At 41.0% G+C, this 19,800-nt stretch overlaps 2 protein-coding genes across 2 annotated transcripts; one reads left to right on the top strand and one right to left on the bottom strand.

Annotated features, from left to right (window-relative positions):
- Positions 1-411: 411 nt before the first annotated feature.
- wnt9b (wingless-type MMTV integration site family, member 9B) lies at positions 412-7,398 on the bottom strand. The gene is made up of 4 exons (XM_073495088.1): positions 7,191-7,398; positions 6,480-6,733; positions 4,334-4,599; positions 412-2,978 (listed from the first exon to the last, which is right to left on the bottom strand). Exons 1-4 carry the CDS (start codon positions 7,274-7,276, stop codon positions 2,517-2,519), a joined length of 1,068 nt encoding a protein of 355 aa, XP_073351189.1. The 5' UTR covers positions 7,277-7,398; the 3' UTR covers positions 412-2,516.
- Positions 7,399-9,405: 2,007 nt separating this feature from the next.
- arf2a (ARF GTPase 2a) lies at positions 9,406-18,332 on the top strand. The gene is made up of 5 exons (XM_073494074.1): positions 9,406-9,495; positions 14,041-14,195; positions 14,312-14,422; positions 14,555-14,679; positions 16,027-18,332. Exons 2-5 carry the CDS (start codon positions 14,051-14,053, stop codon positions 16,186-16,188), a joined length of 543 nt encoding a protein of 180 aa, XP_073350175.1. The 5' UTR covers positions 9,406-9,495; positions 14,041-14,050; the 3' UTR covers positions 16,189-18,332.
- Positions 18,333-19,800: the final 1,468 nt, after the last annotated feature.

Genomic DNA, 19,800 nt, shown 5'->3' with positions numbered 1-19,800 from the left:
GCTCTCATCGTCATCCCGGGGCAGCCAAATGTGACTTTCTGATAGTGAATTAGGGGTCAAATGCTGTGCAAGACAGCAGTCATCATCTTCATCATCATCGTCATTATGATTGTCATCGCGGTTGGTGTACTGGCTGGAGGCACAACACCTGTAAGCGTGACCTCAAGCCACCCGCCCCTCGCCTTTTACTTGGCGGTTGAGGGTGATGCAGCGAGACCGCAGTCCTTTCAGATGAAAAGGAGGGCAGGGCGAATCAACAGGAAGTGGTTTTTGCTTGATAGATGCAGGGAGTTTCAGGCAGGTGTATCGTGCTCACATCCCCGTTGCGTGTGTGTGTGTGTGTGTAGGAGTGTGATTGAGGGCGACCGCCTGAGGCAAGTGAACAAGACACAGCAAACACACAGCTCTTACAAACGTACTTCCATTTATTAACCTTATTTATTTTAAATAAGAATGTAATGCAGCAAGATTGAAAAAAAAAAAAAAACTTTTGAAATATGGAGACATATATTACCAAATTCAAAAGAAACTGTACACAAATCTAAAATATGATCTTTACTGTAGCTCTGCATAGCTCATAAATCTTACGGATATTTGCCAGAAGATGAAGTGAGGTAGAAAGTTACGATTCCACGTTGTCATACAGCTGGAACCCTGACATGAGTTATATTCATATTATATATATATAAAGCTCAAACTGGCCAATAAAATAAACCTTTTGGGTCCCGGTGTGCACTTTTGACCCGCACACATGGACACATAAGAGTCCTTTAAGAGACTAAACATGGTGATTTTCTTTGATTAGCAATCTGGGGGGAAATAAGGAGCACGATTAGCCCACTTCAAAGGCAATTTTAAACATGAAAGTGTAGCATAGTGTGTGCTTCTTTAAATAGAGGGAAAACAAGAGGAGGGCTGGTATGTTGAGAAATTAAGTGTTTTTCATTCTTTGCTTTTCAAAGACAGTGTTTGGTGTTTCCCTCGCTATTACCCCGGGTATTTCCCTTTGTTCTGTTGAGCACACATTAGGCTGCATGTTTTCCATAGACATTTCCATAAGAGCAACTGAAACCCAGCTTGTGTCTTTACACAATAATGCATCTAGTTATGATGTATATCGGCAGCTTCCAGTGATTCTATTTAAACATGAACACTTCCTCTATCTTCTATGGTTAATTATACACTTTGCATCGTGTGTAGCGAGAGCAACTTAAGTGCTTTATAATCAGAAATGAACCGTAACACAGCAGACAGAGAGACAGACAGACAGACGGACAGACAGGTGGATTCCTTTTAAGGCCGTTTTTAGCCTCCGTGGCGACACTCGTTTACAAGAAGGATAAAGTATAAAGCAGCAGTACAACAGACACGATGACTGATACAATAAATACAACAAAGTCACTGTCAGAGCTCCCCTGCAGACGTCGTACTGCTGGTGATATCCGGTCCAGTACCAGTTTTCTTTTTAAGAGCTTGTTTCCCCTTCGTCCCAGAAGAGCAGCGTTTCAGTGCATCCAGCGAGAGAGAAGCAGAGTTAGAAAACATCCTCACCTACAGTAAGCCGCTGCATATCAAATCGGTGATGAGAAGCAAATAAACAGCAATATTATAAGTGTTTATAGACCATGTTAGCATGGGAGGCCATTTTCCTGTCATCTCGCTCAGGATGGGAAACTCAAATGTCGTGCTGGTGTGTTCCAGGTTTGGAGTAGTAAAAACAGGTAATCTGACAAATAATTATCATTTCACCTCTTCCCAATTGATCAGTGTAGATAGTTAAAATCTGGAGAGGCGTTAGGCTATATTTCAAGGTAAAACAACATATTTGATAACCCGTTCACTAACATCAGCATTCAACCACTTCCTAGCTAACGTTACTGTTTGATTACATCCAGTGTGTTTCACTTCCAGGCTTAAATAAATGTGTCCAAGATGTGCGCTGATATTTTATAATTCATTTACGCCTTTCCTGTCATATCATGTAAAACTTATCAAATGTAATGTAATGTTTGCTAGCAGGTGGTTAAATGCTAACGTTAGCTGTTGTCTCCCTAAAGCTAATGGCTTATCACATATGTTGTTCTACGTTGAAATATGGCCAAATTTCACAAGCAACTGAAAAGATAACAGACAGTGAAAATCTCGAGGGAAATCACGCCATATGATGGTTTGATGCTCAGGTTAAATATGTCACCGAATGTGTTGAAATATGGCTCCATAGCCTTCCAGATTTTCACTTTTGACTTACTTCCATTCGCTGATCATTTTGGGAGAGGGTGAAATGATCACGATCTATCAGATTCCCTACCTTTTAATGACTTTTAATCCAAACAAAGACTCCCAACCTGAGCGTGACGTCAGAGGAAAATGGCTGCCGTGTGAAGGTCCGAATAACATACAGGTCAGAGTTCAGATCTGTGAATGCATGCTCTGATGTGGGATCCCTCAGTGAAATGTCTATAGGCGCTTATAGTTCAGTCATGTCTGTGCCTATATTTCTCCTATCTCGTAGTTTGTTATGCGTTTTTGCAGGTGTACACCTCCTCCTCTCTCACGCACGTCTGACACTCCACGTGGCAGCACCAGCGTACCTGGCAGTGGCAGGACAGGCTGGTGAGGTGCATGGCCGTGTTGTAACCACGTCCGCAGCACAGACTCTGACAGCTGGTGTCTTTGGCACACGACCGGCCGCCTGTCCCAGGGGAGTAACGAGAGGGTCTGCAGAAGCTGGGGGACTCTTCGAGGAAGACTAGATCAGTAGTGCGCAGGCTCTGGCCGTGTCGACGTGGGCCGGCGAGCTCTGTCTCCCCAGTGGCTGCGTTGGTGACGCTCAGAACTCGCACTGCAGTGTCGTATCGGTACTTCAGCAGCCGCCCGGTGTCGTGGAAAGGGGACAGCTGCTTCCAGCAAGTCCGTACGGCACACGAGCCGGAGACGCCGTGGCACTTGCAGGTTGTTTTCAGGCCGCTCTTCACCGCCTGAGATGGGAGGAGGGAGGAGAAAAAAAGGGAGACATGTCAGTTCCTTTCCAGTTTGATTCATTACCTGGCCTCTTATCTGGGAGGTCTATCTGGACAGGGTGAGACAGTTTCCTGCAGGGTGGGTAGTGGTCTGCAGAGAGGGTGCCTTTAGCTCACCTCAGTCAAAAATTTTGACATAATGGATTGGCGGGGACTGTTCAGCATGTCGTTTTTCATTTACCTCACATTTCTCACTTTGACAGCGCTTGCATTTTTTTTTTTTTTTTTTTTTTGCTCAATGTGTTGAAACTAGCTCTGTCTGCTCCTTTCCGAAAGCCTGAGGCGGAGGTGACAAACAGCGCAGACAGTGGAATCTCTCCACCCTGTTCTTTGTACATGCCTGCTCATGGAAAACATTGATAAGAATTTCTGCGCAAGAAGTGCCAAAAAATATGTAGCAGCGTTTTGTTTGTGATAGGTTAATAGTTCACTGAGCTCGATGGTCAGCGACGAGGGCGCGATCACTCAGCCTGAGAGCTGCTGTCTTGGCAGGGGCCAGAGACAGGTCACACAGACGGAGCCAGAGGGGACCTGTGGGTTGAAAAGTTCTGCTAAGTTCCTCCCTTTGCAGGTATGAACCCCTCAGGGGGCTTCAGAGCACCATTACTGAGAGACGAGGGAGGGTCTGACCACTTCATGTTTTTGTGAACCGTCTCGTGGTCTCTTCTTGGTGTAAAGTGAGGAAAACATTTAACTCAACAAAGATGAGATAAGGCCCTCACTTCTTCCTGTTGTGTTTTTTTCTCGCTGTCTCCACCATCTCTGGCTCGATCTAGGTGTGAGCTCCAGGACCCCGGGGCCTGCTATTTCGGAGCTCCACAGTGACGGTTATGAACATTAGGTGGATTTATGAAGAGCACAGCGATCCAGTAAGTGGAAAAAAATGCTCGCTCGTATATTAAAAAGAGGCCACGGTTATAATCGTTCTCTCCGACGTGAGACCTTTAATTTTCTGTAGGCCCGCACAGCAAGCTTTATCATGCCTGAGAACACCTGGCTCCAACGATCCCACAGCCGTCTTGTCTCCCTGCTGCACTGCCTCACCCTCTGCCTCTGTGTTATCCGCCAAGGCCAACGACGGCAGCAAATAAGGGGGCGTTTGTCTGGCTGGCACTGTGAGGATTACGATTCTGTATCGTCTGATGGCGCAGGAGTGTGGCAGAGGTATAATTGTCGTGTGAAAATTGCAGCCCAACTAATTGAGCTCAGGGCTGTAAAGGATGTTTTTGACGCCTCGGGCTTGGGAGGCAACTCTTTACATTCAATGTCACATTTCTGCTCCACTCCTTTTGGGTCTGTTTGTTCACACTCACCCGAATTCCGACGTTGATGTTGTGGGTGTCGACCTGAGCCCTCAGGTCCTTGCTGACCCTCTTCTGGCCGAGGAACTTCTTGAGAAACTTGGTGCTGTATTTCAGGTTGTCGCCGCAGACCCCCCACTGCCACGCTTCTCGATGCTGGATGCCGGGGGAGTCGTCGCACGTGCACCTCTCCATGCGGCCTGAGCTGCACGCTTTGGCGAGCGCATGGGTCAGCGCCGCAGAGGACACCGCCAGCAGGAAGGCCGTCTCCTTGAATGCTGGGATAGATGGGGAGAGATTAAAATGTACAGCAGTTTGTTTTTATCAAGGACAAATTTAAAGGAGCAGTATGTAGTTTTGGGGAAGACATTTTAATCCGAAGAGAAAGAGCTTCATCTTTTTCTGCCTAAACAAACTAAATAAACAAACTCTCTTTGTTTTCATGACTGAATAAACAAACTGACCTTAAAGAGCAACACAATTTCATACTGTTTTACTTTGTTTATATTTGGCGGACCCTGCCACCTTTCTAGCTTCAAACAGTGTCTTCCTTTGAGAGCAGCTTGTTTATTCAGCTATGGAAAAAAATAAATATTTCTGAGTTTGTATTATTCCCTCATTGATATTGTAAATATTAAAATTAGGTGTTAGAATTTCTTCTCCAAAACTACGTAGTGCCCCTTTAAAGAGCTTTGAATGCAAGACCTGTTAGTGGCATTAAAAACATGTGTTCTGAGTACAAACTACTTATAACTTAAGGGATTAATTGATAGTTTGCAAGCATCAAACTGTCCTTTGTGCGTCTGAGTAATCCTTTAAAGCCATAATGTTTACAAAGAGCTCACTACGTTGTCATGGTTTAACACAACCTCAGCATTATTCTGCACGTTTTCTCGTGTCATCATTCCTCTCCTGACCTTTTCTTCTTGGTCACACACTGTTATTTGCTTCACCCAGGGTATATTTTGATCCAATTAATTATTATTTTGACTAGGAAGGATTTTCCCAGATGAAAGTGGGCAATCAAGCCACCCTTTTCCTCTGGGAATGGGCGCTTTCCCCAGATAAAAATAACCACAGGGCTCGAGCGCTCTCCACCACCGCACCACATTTCTGGGCTCTCTACTCCCTCATTACCTCCATGCTGACCTGTTCATGTTCTCCCACACACTGATATCCATATGCATAAAGCCTGGAAGCGTTTTCTGTGTACAGTAGACCTGCAGGGGACTTAGTGATTTAGTATGGACATTTTTTTTTTTTCAAGTGTAGTTAATCAATGGTTGTATCGGGCCATGGAAAAGCATTCAAACGGGCAACTTTTGAAAACTTGTAAAGTAAAGGGACTGGGCAAAACATCAGGGGCACTGTGTAGTTTTGGGGAAGAAATTCAAACAGAATTTTAATATTAACATATGAAAGAGGCAATAAAACAAACTCAGAAATTATTTTTTTTTCCAAAACTGAATGAACAAGCTGTTCATAGAGGAAAACAAAGTAAAACAGTATGAAACTGTGTTGTCCTTTAAGGTCAGTTTGTTTATTCAGTCATGAAAACAAAGAGAGTTTGTTTATTTAGTTTATTAAGGTATAAAAAAATTCTTTCTCTTCTGATTAAAATTTCTTCTCCCAAACTACATAGTGCTTTAAAGTTTATGATCATACACAGAAATGTACAGTCCAAAAACGATAGTCACAATTGATTTGATTCTACTTAATATGATAATTAACATGATTTTTTAAGCAAAATATATATTTGAATTCGGCTTGTGTGTCAAGCCTTTAATCAAAACTGTCAATATTTTATAAAAGTTGGAAAGAAATCATGTTTTATTCCTGTCTCCAAACTAGGGATGCACAATTTCAACAAACAAATGTCTCCACTTTCACACCTCCTGCTGTAGATAATCACTTGGTTTCAAGATAAATTGATGTTGTTCAGCATCCCATTTTGGTGTCTTGCCCAGAGACACCTTATCTAGACAGACGCTTTTATTCAAAACAAACTGCATATCACAGAGATGAGTTTTATGCTGTGCACCTGTCTCAGGTTAAAAACAAAGATAAGGAAGAGTGCGTAACTGGATGTTCTCAGGTCAGAACCAAGCACACTACCCAACAAAGTGCTAAGAAGTTACAGGCTGGATGGTCAACCTACCTCTCTTCAGAAGGCTCCCTCGGCCGTCCAGGCTGCAGTTCCAGCGCTCATTCCTGAACTGATAGCGACACTCCAGCAGGCTGAGGCGCACCGACTCCCGCAGCGTCTCGGCCAAACCAGGTTCCCTGCGACACAGCCTCTTCTGCCGCCTGGTCAGAGTCATCTGCTCGCACTGCTTAAGGTGGGCCTTTCCTGTCGGAGGCTCATTGGAGAACGGACCCGGTAAAAACACCAAGGGCTCCCGACCTGTCAGCCTTGGAGAGCAGAGAGGAAACACATTATAAAGTTGCATTTTTAACTTGTGTGTTGTAGTTTTAATTTATTTAGTGGATTTTACAAAAATCGGTGTTCTGTCTTAATTCTCCTGATTAATGCCAATACAGTGAAAAATGAAAATATGCATACAGGAAAAACTAAAACAAATCGAGGAAAAACGCGTAAAAATGTCCAAATAATTCAGATTAATTAGTTTGAGATACACATTTAATTACCACTGATGATGTCGCAACAAAATTAGCATGACAAATTGCAGAAAGTGTAGAAGTTTCGAACAGCACAATAACGATTTGTCGCAATAGTTTGTGCACAATTACGCGTGCGTAATTTGGCTAAAGTTTGTAAAGCTTATTGTTATGATCCCTTCCGAGGATTAAAGCAACAAACGCAATCAATAAATGAATTGGAGAGAAGTAAAAAATAGAATCTGCTGACCCAAAATAAGCTGCAGAGTGCGAGAGGAGGATGCAGAGCGCGATGAGTCGCAGTAGGCAGGCGGTCCGCGGGAGCCTGGAGCGCATGGTGCCGGGTTGGCGCTGCTCTTCATCTCGCTGATTCTTCTACGGAGAAAGTCCGTGCCGTCTGGTCGGCGCACCTCTTTAAGGGGCCCCACATGCACACAGACTTTCAATCTGGTGCAGCCAGGCCCAGCTGGGAGGCAGGGCCCTTTGGGACAGGAGGAAGGGAGGGGAGGGCATCATCTCACTGCACCCTCATTGGATTCTCCAATATTGTTACTGTATGTTCCCTCCCACTGGAACGCCACCCAGGTAGTCAGAGCTGCAAAATGACTGGGTTTACCTGCTGTGATATAGACATCTATAATACACCTGGGTGCCCATCACTGTATGTCCAGGTGTGCCGTCATCCTGGTTATGGGCTGGAATCAAAACATCAGACTGAGCCCATTTTATGTGGTCTGTCTCAACTCCTTATGTAGCCACTGATTTTCTAACATTCCGATCAGCATTCCTGACAAATGATACCCAGCATCTTTAAAAGCAACATGGTGCTGGTGACCCTCCACAAGACCTCAAGTTTAACCCAGAATGGCAGCTAACATCCACTCTGAAGTGTCCTTGAGCAACAGGTTGCATCCCTGACCATGGGGAAGAAAAATTAAAAACTAGAATGGCACTCAGTAGAGCGCATACCTCCGCTAAGACCCAATGCTCCCCTTTATGCACATGAAATTGTGCTCAGTCATAGATACCAGTCACTTGAATATGGCTGTTTTTTTTCATCAAGATCCATGCATTATTCCCTGAGAAATTAACAAAAATGTTCCAGCACTAAAAGTTAATGGGGTCTATTCTGGGCCGAGACCCATCCGCCATCCAAGTTTCGTGGAAATCTGTTCAGTAGTTTTTGTGTAATCCTGCTGACAAACCAACCAACCAACAAATGGACACAGGTGAAAACATAAACTCCTTGGCGGAGGTAAAAAGAGAATCTCCCCATTCTAGTTATAATCATTGTGATAAGCAGCATAAATCCATTAACTTCAAAGAACAAATTAAAGCCTTCTGCATTCAAGAGAACCTTATGGATGAGAAATAAATGATCCATGGAGTCGGAGATTAAAGGACACTAACATGCAGTGTGTTATTAAAGGCCTTATGGTCTGTTCTTCCAATCAAACTACACTCCATGCTCTGTCAACCTTCATTTAGAGGAAAGCCAACCACGGAGCCCCATCTAGTGGATTCAATATAGAAACTCAATCTGGGAACATGGAGTTAAACTTTGTAAAGGCCAGAGATTTGGACTTGGGCACGAGTCGACTCAAGTCACTGTTTTTTTTCTCGACAGAAAATAAATGAAGGGATTGTTTTTTTATTGAGATGAAATTAAGAATTAAATAAGCTTTTATAAACTTCTAAACTCTTTTTGGGACTTGACTCGCCTTAAAGGTGCAATATGTAAGAATTTTAGTTGAAAACAGTCAAAGTTAAATAAAATTATCAATAGAAAGTCAAATGTCCTCAAATTTCTTGCAGCGAATCCTCACAATCATGAAACTAGGACCAGAGAGTGTTTGGCATTTTTGCCTGGAACATGGCTTTAATGATTAATTATCAAAATAGCTGCTGATTAATTTTCAAAACGATCGACTAATTGATGTATCGACTAATCGTTGCAGCTTTAGTCACCATGAGTCAGATGAAGTCCTAAAAGCAGCTGTCTGCCTCAGGTCAAATTCTGGTCCCAGATACAAATCAGTTGCCGTCACGGATATTTGGTATTTCTACAGCTGTACACATTATATTAAAAAATATATTGAATGACACATTTGTTTGCATTGGCTTATGTTATTAAAATGTGTCAGAATGTGTTAGTCACACTGGTTATTTGAATGGCCTAAAGCTTCAGTGATATATCCCACTGACAGGATGTACTCGTACAACAAGCTACCGGTCGCACTGGTTAGACTGGCATCAGACTTTTAAATGAACTTTTAAAGTAATAATAAAGTAATAATTTAACACAATATCTTTATTTTACTCAAGTGTGACTATTGGGGACCCTTTTACAATACTGACTAGCGCAAGCTCGCTCCATACCGTGTGGTGTCGCTACAGCACCATTTCGACGTCCGCCAACGTCATTGAAATACCACGAAGAAGAAACGGACGCTTGTGATGACGAAGAAGAAGACGACGACGACGACGAAGCCGGAAAACGCCATTTTGTTGTTGAACAGGACCAGCGGCGAAGGATCGAGAAGCAATAGTAAAAGGTATCTACAAATATTATTTGGAAACATGTAATATAATAGTGTCATAGATATAAATTTAATTTAAATAAGGATGGAGCGAAATAGCCTTTTGGTTTCTTTATAGTTACACTTCCCTCTGAGTTGTGGTAGCTTGAAGCCGGACACCTGGGACAGTTGGTTAGCGGTTTCCTTAGCAATTTTAACTTTAGCACGACTGTGATGAGGAAGTTTTTAACATTTTACTTCTAAGTATAAACTCATATTAAATAATAGTCAGGGAAATTATCAGACAGTGTCATCTTTGTGCGTACGGGGTCTTGCTTCTGTGCATTGTTTTGGTTAATCTTGACGTTCATCTTTGGTTCCTAAAAGATCTAGCTAGCTAGGCTAGGAGGAAACGGTAGCTAACATTAACGAGTATCCATTTGGGCACGGGGCTAACGCCAGCTCCTCTTCCTGCTCTGTGGCAAGCAACCTAAAACTTTATAGATTCTTAGCCCTATAGCTTATGTTATCTCACTAATAATGAGAGTTTAAAGGTGCTTAATTACCCAACCACAGACTAATTCACCGTAACCGTTGAGGGATATCGGAACACGTACACTTCATTCAAAGTACCTTAGTGTCAACAAATGTGTAACTTCATTAAGGCGATGGTAAAGATGTCGATGCTAGCATTTTGTTTTGAGGGCGGGGGATTCAAGTGACCGACCTTAAGTATTCCAAATGATTAGTTTTATCAGTGCAAAACAGATGATGCCCTTTTTAATCCATATATGTGCTGTAAATGTAGGTGTCATTTCTTAGTTAATGGTCAATAAAGAAACGCTACATTTTATATTGCGCCCTCTGTTTTCACAAGGTCTTAAATGATCTCAGACCGTGAATACTTATTCTGTAGTACTATCCAAAAATCTCGATGACTACTTCCTTAATCTTATTGCGTTAACAAAAACCTGTCATTCATGTTTACTCAAAGGAGGGACTGTTTAACAGCACGTCCTCATGCGTGTAAGACATACCCAACCCTAAATGACTGATTGAGGATTTGAATATTTCAGAAATTATGTTAAATGTTAATGCTGGTGGAAAATAAAGTCTGATGATGTATATATTCCCAAAGAAAAGTATTAGCACATGTGAAACTTACAATCTGGTCATATTGACAGCTGCAGTTATGTGAGAGGAGAATTAATCAGTTCTGCAAGCAGGTTAATATACAGGATGAGCTCTAGAAAGTTTAGGTTAAGGGTTTTGTTGACTGTTCAATGAGATGACAGCACTAACGCAACATTTGGGTATGTATGATTAGAATTATATATTTTCACAGTCTTTTCACAGTCTTACATTTCAAGACTGTTTAATGACAAACTGTGACTTTCTCAAGTTGAAAAATTACCTTTTTAAATGATCGAACATCTTGTGCGTAATTCATTGAACAATTCAAGCAGGAGCAGAACTTTTTGTCCCTCTCCATTCACTACCATACATTTTTTTCCCGAAATAATGTCCCATGGTGGTCCACCGGAAGGGGCATAACTTAGGCTCTTGATTGTGTTACCTGGCACGTGTAAAGGCTTCACAACTGTTTTTAATTTTTCCTCTATAAATCACCCTATTGTGTACATTTGAAGAAAGACTTGGCAATATCAGCCTCTCTTTCTATCTGTCATTGTTTTTTATTTAGCCTCAGGTATAATATTGTTCCAAGTGCTCGTTGCCTGATCACACTGTTTTGTTTGTTAATAGGTCCTTTGTTGTGTGGTCATTGTATTTGACAGTTTGCCTCAGCTGACTCATAATTGGCTGTGCTACATCACAGGACTGTAGTTTATAGTCATCAGCCTTCACAGTCTTCAGAATCCTAAATGACACAGACAGGACCAGACACCTTTTATATTTACTTTACCAAATTAAAATTCAGTTAGCAAATCCTAATATCGTATTGTTTGTATACTTGATTATGCTTTAGCTAATTACCTCCCACAGCTTAGTGTTTGGGATGTTTGGATTACTGAAAACATAATGGGGAGAGCAGAAGCGAAGTTGTTTGCATGCTTTGTCATGCTGTCACCTGGATAAACAAGCCAGGTCTTTGTTAAATGTGTTGCACCGAAATGATTAATGTTGTCTTTAAGGTGTTCCTGTCTTTAGTCTGTTTTTTTTAAATGTGAGCATTTATTTGGCACATTTACAGTGTCATTAAAAATAATGTTCTTCTTAACATGATCTACTCTGTCTTTGTTATGTTAAACCAAAGCACAGATGCGTCATAAAAGCCGAGGATAAAGTTAGTAGTAGCCCCTCCATGTACTCTGAGCCTCCCTGTTAATCAATCCTTGGCATTTTACCACATTGTATTCTGATACAGTGATGTGAGTGAGTACTGTTGCATGCAGATATTCAGGTGGAGTCAGGTGAGGCAGTTGCATAAGTTTGGTGGTATTACCACACTGTTTTACCTGCTATGTACGCTCCCGAGGAAATGTTGTAATGTTAAGAAATCAGGCGCGAATAAGGTTTTTTCTTTAGAAATTTTAACTTGCTGGTGCTGTGTGCACATAAAATAATCAGGTTGAACCAGTCTGTATTCATTTCTTCACCCTCTATAATGGTGTGCGTTTATTGGGTAGTTTCAGTAAACGTCCTTGTAAGATTGGATTGGAGAGCTTGAAATGTGGCTGACATATGATCAGCCTCAGCTGCTGGTCATGAGTATATACTGTAGTGTCAGAAGTTATTTTGAAATATTGCATAATGGAGCTGCAACAGTTAGTCGATTGATAATAATCGCCAATCAGTTTTTACATTCACACACTCAAATGTTCACTCGCTCATCATGCAGTGAAGTGCTGCACTGTAGAGCCAGCTGTCAATATGGAGAGCAGCAGGCTGAGGTGGACAACACATAGCAGATATAGTAAAGAAAATAATCTCATTTTTATCTGCTTTATTTTAGCCAATACAGATCCATTAAGACATCCTGGATAAGCCAAAACACCCCTAACTATTCACTGAATATCTTTGGGTTTTGGACTGTTGGTCCAACAAAAAAGTTTAAGAGATGTCCACTTCGGTTCGGATAAATCGTGTCCCTTTTATAAACTGCATATTTTAATTAATTGATCTGAATTATTTTCTCTGTTAATTAAAAGTGCAGACCTACAGTAGATTGTGATGTACTGCAAGTATTTACTATACATCTACAGTTTAACTCAAAACATAATTGGTAAAATGCCAGTTTTGGTGTCCACCCCCCAGAACTAAACCAAACAGGCTTTTTTCCAAGACTGGACCTTTTGCATGTCAGCCAACAATCATGTAGGCACAAATCTGTCGCACACTAGCCAGTGATAGCAATTTCTTCACTGACAATAGATGCAGCTGTCCAGAATCCAACACAGCCAGAAGGCATGTTGTCATCTAAGTTCCTCATTCGCGCTGTTTCTAAACTGGAGGAATGTGCTCTCTTTTACTTAATGGTGCTTATCCCAGTTACACTCTTAGCCTGTGCATTTAACACACAGCTGAGCAGAACAAGCTGAGGCACGCTGTCTGTAGTTGTCAACAAACATTGTGTAAAAGTCTTAAAATGATTGGAGTGTAAGCAGATGGTAGGTGGAGGAAACCCAACAGTTGGCCATTGAACAACTCTATGAATATGCTGACAATATTGGTTGTTTATGTCCTGTTTTATTTTCCTTTCATTGAGCATAACTATTTAGGATTTAGAATCTGCTGAGTGTTAGGGTGAATCTTGACAGAAATCAGATAAAGAAAAAAATGTTGTTAGTCATTTAGAGCTTTAACCATTATAGTAATAAAGCTGATTCGTTTTCTGTTGATCAGCTGAACAACAGAAAATGAATCCACCATATAACTATTTCCTAATTGATCATAGTCAGCAACAAGACATCTGATCATCCCTTTGGGCTTGAGGAAATCCTAATGGGCATTTTAAACTTTTTTCTGATGTTTTTTGACCAGGTGATTAATAATAATAATATAAATTATAATCAGATTGACTGATAGATCAGGTATTCGTTACGGGGTCAGTCTTTTGTCAAGTAAAAACACATTCTTTAGTACAAAGAATTGCATCCACTTCTTAGTTTTAATAAAGTAGTTTTAATTTTCTTATTTCTTAGTCTTTGTAAATTAAATACTTGGATGATGGAGGTTAAATGCAAGTGATTAGTACAGATGTCCCTGAGCTCATCCTGGGGGATGCTGCTTTATCATAAAATCGGTTTATATATCTGCAGTATTTTCAGATTCCCTTTTTGAATAACGAATAGGACTCCTATCACTGGTGGTATATAGTTATTTCCTCTCACGCAGTCAGCCGTCAGCTGTAGTCTTTGCGGTGTGTTGTGTTGTTCAGCTGAGACGCAGGCGACATAACAGTCAGTTTTCATCGCCACAATTTTTTGATTTTGGTTTGGGCCTTTTATACGACATGAGCTTCCAAAGTTGGAAAATTACCACTTTTATTATCTCTCTGTCTTCGTATGGTATCCACACTTTTAGGTACCTGAGCACTTAATATTTTTTGTCTTTCTGCAGGTGAGCCAAGATGGGGGCTTTTCAAAGCATATTTAAAAGTCTCTTTGGAAAGAAAGAAATGAGGATCCTGATGGTAGGACTTGATGCAGCTGGAAAGACCACCATCCTGTACAAGCTCAAACTGGGAGAAATTGTTACCACAATCCCTACCATTGGTGAGTCCTCTCCTGCATATTAATGAGAAATTCATAGCTTACACCTAAGTGACTGGAAACAAGAGACCATGCAGTGCAACCACTCTTCATCTCTTTATTTTCCCTTTCATCCGCAGGTTTTAATGTTGAGACGGTAGAATACAAGAACATCAGTTTTACAGTGTGGGATGTCGGTGGTCAGGACAAGATCAGGCCACTCTGGAGGCATTACTTCCAAAACACACAAGGTGAGAGTCTTTCTGATGATTCTAGATCTCTTCAAGTCTGTTGTACAAGCTTTAGCTCAATTTTGGGCTAATGCATCTGGAGACCTTAATTTATTTTCTTTCGCACAATCCTCACCTCTTTTCTATTTTCAGGCCTTATCTTTGTCGTGGACAGTAATGACAGAGAGCGAGTTGGTGAGGCAAGGGAAGAGCTGATGAGAATGCTGGCTGAGGATGAGCTGAGGGATGCCGTGCTGCTTGTGTTTGCCAACAAACAGGTGAGTTTGAGTCACTGTTGTCAAAAAAAAAAAAAGAATGAAACAAGCTCCGTTAGTTGGAGAACTTGGTCTCCATCACTTGGCCATTGATGTATGAACAGGGGTTTGGCACTCTACTAAAGAAACAAAGATGGCAGAGGCAGCTGCATCATAAAGATTAGAGAAAGGGGCTCGTCACCGAAAGGTTCAGTCCGCAAATACTCAATAAATTAATCTTATAAACTTAATAGTTTTCTATTAGCTCCTGGAAAATGTGTGGGTCTGATTAAGTAAGATCCAGCTGCTCCAGTCAGACACATTTTTAATTGAAGGTACACTATGCAACTTTTATTTTACAGGCCTATACAGGAAAGGGACAGGGCTCTTGATACATGGAATAGCAGTTTGGAGCAGCTAACATGAGCTCTAGGTGTAAGCCTACTTTAAAGCCATATGCTTACATTTGTATTTGTCATCATTAGAGCATAACAGGCTTGTATTCAAAATGCAGAACAGCAGACAACAACGTGTCTGCTGTCTGCTAACGTGTGTATTTAGATGGCACAATTGCCATGTGAATCAGCAACAACAGAAGAGCATTGAGTGAGGCTTTATTACAGACCCCACGGCAGTTCTCACAAAACCTGCCCTTCTCTGCCTGTAAACTGTTTGCTTCATTGGTTCCGTTCTCTATTCTTGAATCAAACAGTTAACTCACACAGTAGTTATGGTAATGTCTGCGTTCTGATATGGCAGACTTTGAACCACAGCTACGCCAGCACACACACTGACCTTGTTGGCCTCTGTCCTGGACATCTGCTGCTCCTCTCGGTGTCACTCATCCTCCAAGCTGCTCCTCACTGGAGGAGTCTCACTGGGCTTGTTACTGTCCGCAGGGCAGGCTGCTGCTGCTCTGCCACCCAGCCTGTTAGCTCTACCTACGAGCCCAGAGACGCTGCAGTTGCAAAAGTCAAAGTGGTTGGTGTGACCATCGGGACAACCACGGCTCACAATCTGCCGTACTAGCTCTACCACTGGCTGATTGTTTAACAACCAAATGAGTGCTGACGGAAAGGAAATGGTGAATAAAAATTGGACAGGTCAGCTCCGCTGTATGACAGAGAATATTACCAGTGTGTCCTGATAAAATGGTTGAATTAAACTCAACCAAATTCGCCTGGTCTTGGAAAATGATGAAAGGAGCACAGGTCATTAAAAATGATCAATAATTGAAAAAATTGATATCGACCAAAATTTACTTTACTGTTGTGCTATACTTTTCAGCCATATCGCCCAGGCCTAATACAAAGCTGTTTGAAAATGAGCAATTATTGTTTAAATTAAGTGTTGTGTTTTCTGCTCTTTCAGGACCTGCCCAATGCCATGAATGCAGCTGAGATCACAGACAAGCTTGGCCTGCACTCCCTGCGAAACCGCCGCTGGTATATCCAGGCCACGTGTGCTACTAGTGGAGATGGTCTCTACGAGGGTCTAGACTGGCTTTCAAACCAGCTTAAGGGCCAAAAATGATCCATCACTCTACCTCCTGTCTGTCATCTCTGTCTGCAGTGTGATGGGAGGCAGCACTGGTCCTGGTTTGACTCTCCTCTACTTTCTTCTCTTTCATCTGGAGCGTTGGACTTGTTGGCCAGTGCTTCCCAGCATCTCTGTGTTCTGTGTGGGTGTGTTTGAATGACTATTTTAGGATGAATGAATATGTGTGAGAGCTGAGTGGGAGCAGCCCTGCTGTGCCTTGAAAACAGTTAACTCTCAGCACATCCAAAGGCACTGGTCTCAACAGCCACTAATTCAGTTTTTACATCTGCTAGTGACATTAAGGCCTTGTTGACAACAGTTAATTCACTCTGAGAAGCCACACAGTGTAACCGTGTCATGTTTGATACAATAAAATACCTGACATCCCAGAGCAGTTCACATTCATTTGAAAATTATGACTTTTGGTGATGACTGCTTCAGTTTCTCTCAACAGTTCAACTCTTCAGATTCTTAGTTTAAAGGTGCACTATGTAGTTTTAGGGAAACATTTTTTTAATGCCTAAATTAAAAAAAACTCTTCGTTTTCATGACTGAATAAACAGACCGACAACACAGTCTCATACTGTTTTACTTTGTTTATATTTGGTGGACCCTGCCACCTTTCTAGCTTCAAATAGTGTTGTGGGTACCTTATTTTCCTCGGAGAAAAGCTTACATTGTTTATTCAGAAAATGGAAAAAAAAAAAATATTTCTGAGTGTGCATCATCAATATTGTAAATATTCTGAGTTTGAATTTTTGTTGTCCGAAACTACATAGTGCCCCGTTAAATCTTCCTGTTAATGGTCACTGTATTGTATTCAGAACCGGTTCCTGTAGATAAGTTTCCTCCCATCATGGTTTTGACTGATATTTATTTTCATGGAGATTAAAATATCCGTCATGTCTGGGTCTATAAAAGGCAATAAATGTTTCATGTTAAAATCATGTGGAGGTCTGTCAAGTGTGGCACTATCGGTGGATGTGTGGGTTTCAGCTACATTCAGTCCACTAGAACAGTGAGGCCTTTTTAGAGTTGCTCCCACTCTGGCTTTTTAATTACTAATAGTCTTTTTCTCTCTTGTATGTCATTCTTTCAGTAAGGGTCTGTTTTTTGTTGTTGTTTTTTTTACGTTACTGTTAATGTACTTGACCTGGTTTATTTAAGCGCGAGCTGACGTGCCAGGTGTGCAGTCTTTTGAGTAAAATGCTCTCGGGACCAATTGGTTGGATTCAGAAAGGGCTCATTGTGTTTGGTTCAGTTCTAGATTTGCCCTCCTCCTTTGTTCATGTGAGGACACACATGCTCTTGAACAAATCGTCAGCGTTGTGATAGACGGTACAGTTGAACTGGAAGTGTTTGCGCTGGCCTGCTGTAAGAATCAGCACTGTAAATGCTTCCTCTATGCTTCAGGCTTTATGGTCTCGTTCCTACATGTAGCTCGGGCACTTCCCCTGGGGTTATTGACATCTCCCTCTGATGCCATTTGCACAACCTCATCAGCTTGAACAACACAGGCCTATGTGAAGACTGCAGTTTATCCATCAGCCTTTGCAAAGAACTTCAACAATAACCTTTCATATTGCTCTAAACCAGCAGTTTAAGTGTGCAAGTATGAATGCTGCACCAGTTAACCCAGTAACAAGACCATTTCCAACATATCCATTCACCTCTAAGGCTCTTCTATCATCTTGAACTGTGCACAGTCCTGACTGAATGAACATGACTCTAAGGTCATACTATCACACTGACCTCTAAAGGAATATTAATTTCCCCTTTTTGTGTTTCTACAACTGGACATTTAGGTGTTTTCTTGAAAAGTTTGAGTAACTGATTGACTCTTCTTTTGGGCTTTCTTTGTCCTTTGTCTGTTAGGTAAACATCTGTAGAGTTCATAGGATAAGTGACATGATCTGGTATGCCGCAAGAATTACAAATGTGTATATAATCTGTAAGAAAATGTATTTTAACTTGACATCCACCTACCCTTGTTCAGATGTGAAGCTTTAATTTTCAAGATCGTTTCTGTACAAATGACAAGGTATGTGCATATGTATTTCTTGATTACCTTTTGCGCTTTTTTAAACTCATCTTGTAACATCTGATAAATGCACTATAATAAAGAGATCTCTATTGTACATCCCCTTCACTGCCTTTTCATTAACATGAAATGTAGTCATATGAGAAATGAATGTCTGTGCTCAGTGATGAATGTAATCCTTTGAATTCCTTTACAGTTCAGGCTGCTCAATTAATCAAAATATAACTGAAATTGCAGTATAGCTAAATGCAATATCCAAATTGCAAGAAGCTGCAATTTTTTTTGATTAAGGTAGAATGTGTGACAAAGCATCATTATAATGAAGCGCTGCAGAGATGTCCTGGCTTACAAATGTTGTTCTGATGTAAGAAAACATGTTTGGTGTAGACTCCAACAAACGTCACATCATCATCGTCGTTGCCTACAATATAGCACTTAGAATTATCATTTTCACCACATCGTATTCACCCTTTTTATGGTTTATGTTTACATTCAGTTTAGGTAGCATTTAATCCTGAATCTTTAGTATGTATTACATAGTGTAGGACCTTATACTGTTTTGATAAGTTTATTATTAAAAAAAAACATTGACCTTATTACCATGTTAATTGATATTATACATGTAAAAAACAGAAATAATCAGTATAAAGAACTGTTGTTTAGCTGTGACCACTAGAAAACAATAAACAGGAACATTTAACGGACATCTGTTTACTCGAGCTTCTTGCCTGATCAAGGCTTCAATGTTGAAATTTTGAAAATCAATCCATTCAGAAATGTCAGGATGATAAGCAGTTAGATACAGATGTATACATGGTCTTTTTACAGACTAATATAACGTAATGCTGAGATTCCTGGCTGTGACCACTGGAGGGCATCGAACACTTCTTAATACGCACAAGTATGTCAGAGAGGAGAACACCTCTTGCATTGACTTTCAAAATTAACTAATTTAAAAACAGAAAATGATTCATCAAAACTGTGAATATACTCACCGTTAGCAGGTAGACTCATCTCCACACCAGGAAACCTTTATTAAATGAGCTCTTTATTGATACAGTTACTAACAAGACAGATTCTACAGCTGTTATTTGTGATATTCACTTACTAATAATGCAGTGAACATTCACTTTGTCAATATGTTTGATGGTGTCAAATGTCAAATGTGTTAAAATTAATTCTCCAAGGCTTCAAAATGCGCTCGAAGTGAGATCTCCTGCTCTGAACTTCACATGTTGACGGGATTATTCCAGGATTTAGAGCTGAGAATTAGATGACAAGATATTTAAAATTATCCATCCAGCTAAAGTTAAAACACCTGAGACACTAATGTGAACCATCTTAGACATTTTTTCCTGACACAAGTGGTCTAAGGTACATCTTGTACTGGGTTAATGAAGGCTGTAGTCCCAGGGGACAGAGCTGGACAGATGGTGACGCAGTGAAGATGAGGGTCTTTTCCTGACAATCCAATAGCCTGCAGACCCCCGTTCACCCTGTTTTTCCGCTCCATCTAGATTTCAGGTGGCCAATTCTCCATAGAGTTGTTACCTTGGAAACAGCAC

The sequence above is a fragment of the Pagrus major genome, chromosome 23 (assembly GCF_040436345.1).
Source record: "Pagrus major chromosome 23, Pma_NU_1.0".
Classification (NCBI taxonomy): domain Eukaryota; kingdom Metazoa; phylum Chordata; class Actinopteri; order Spariformes; family Sparidae; genus Pagrus; species Pagrus major.
Note: the sequence above shows the minus strand (reverse complement) of the source record. Positions and strands in the feature narration are given on the sequence as shown.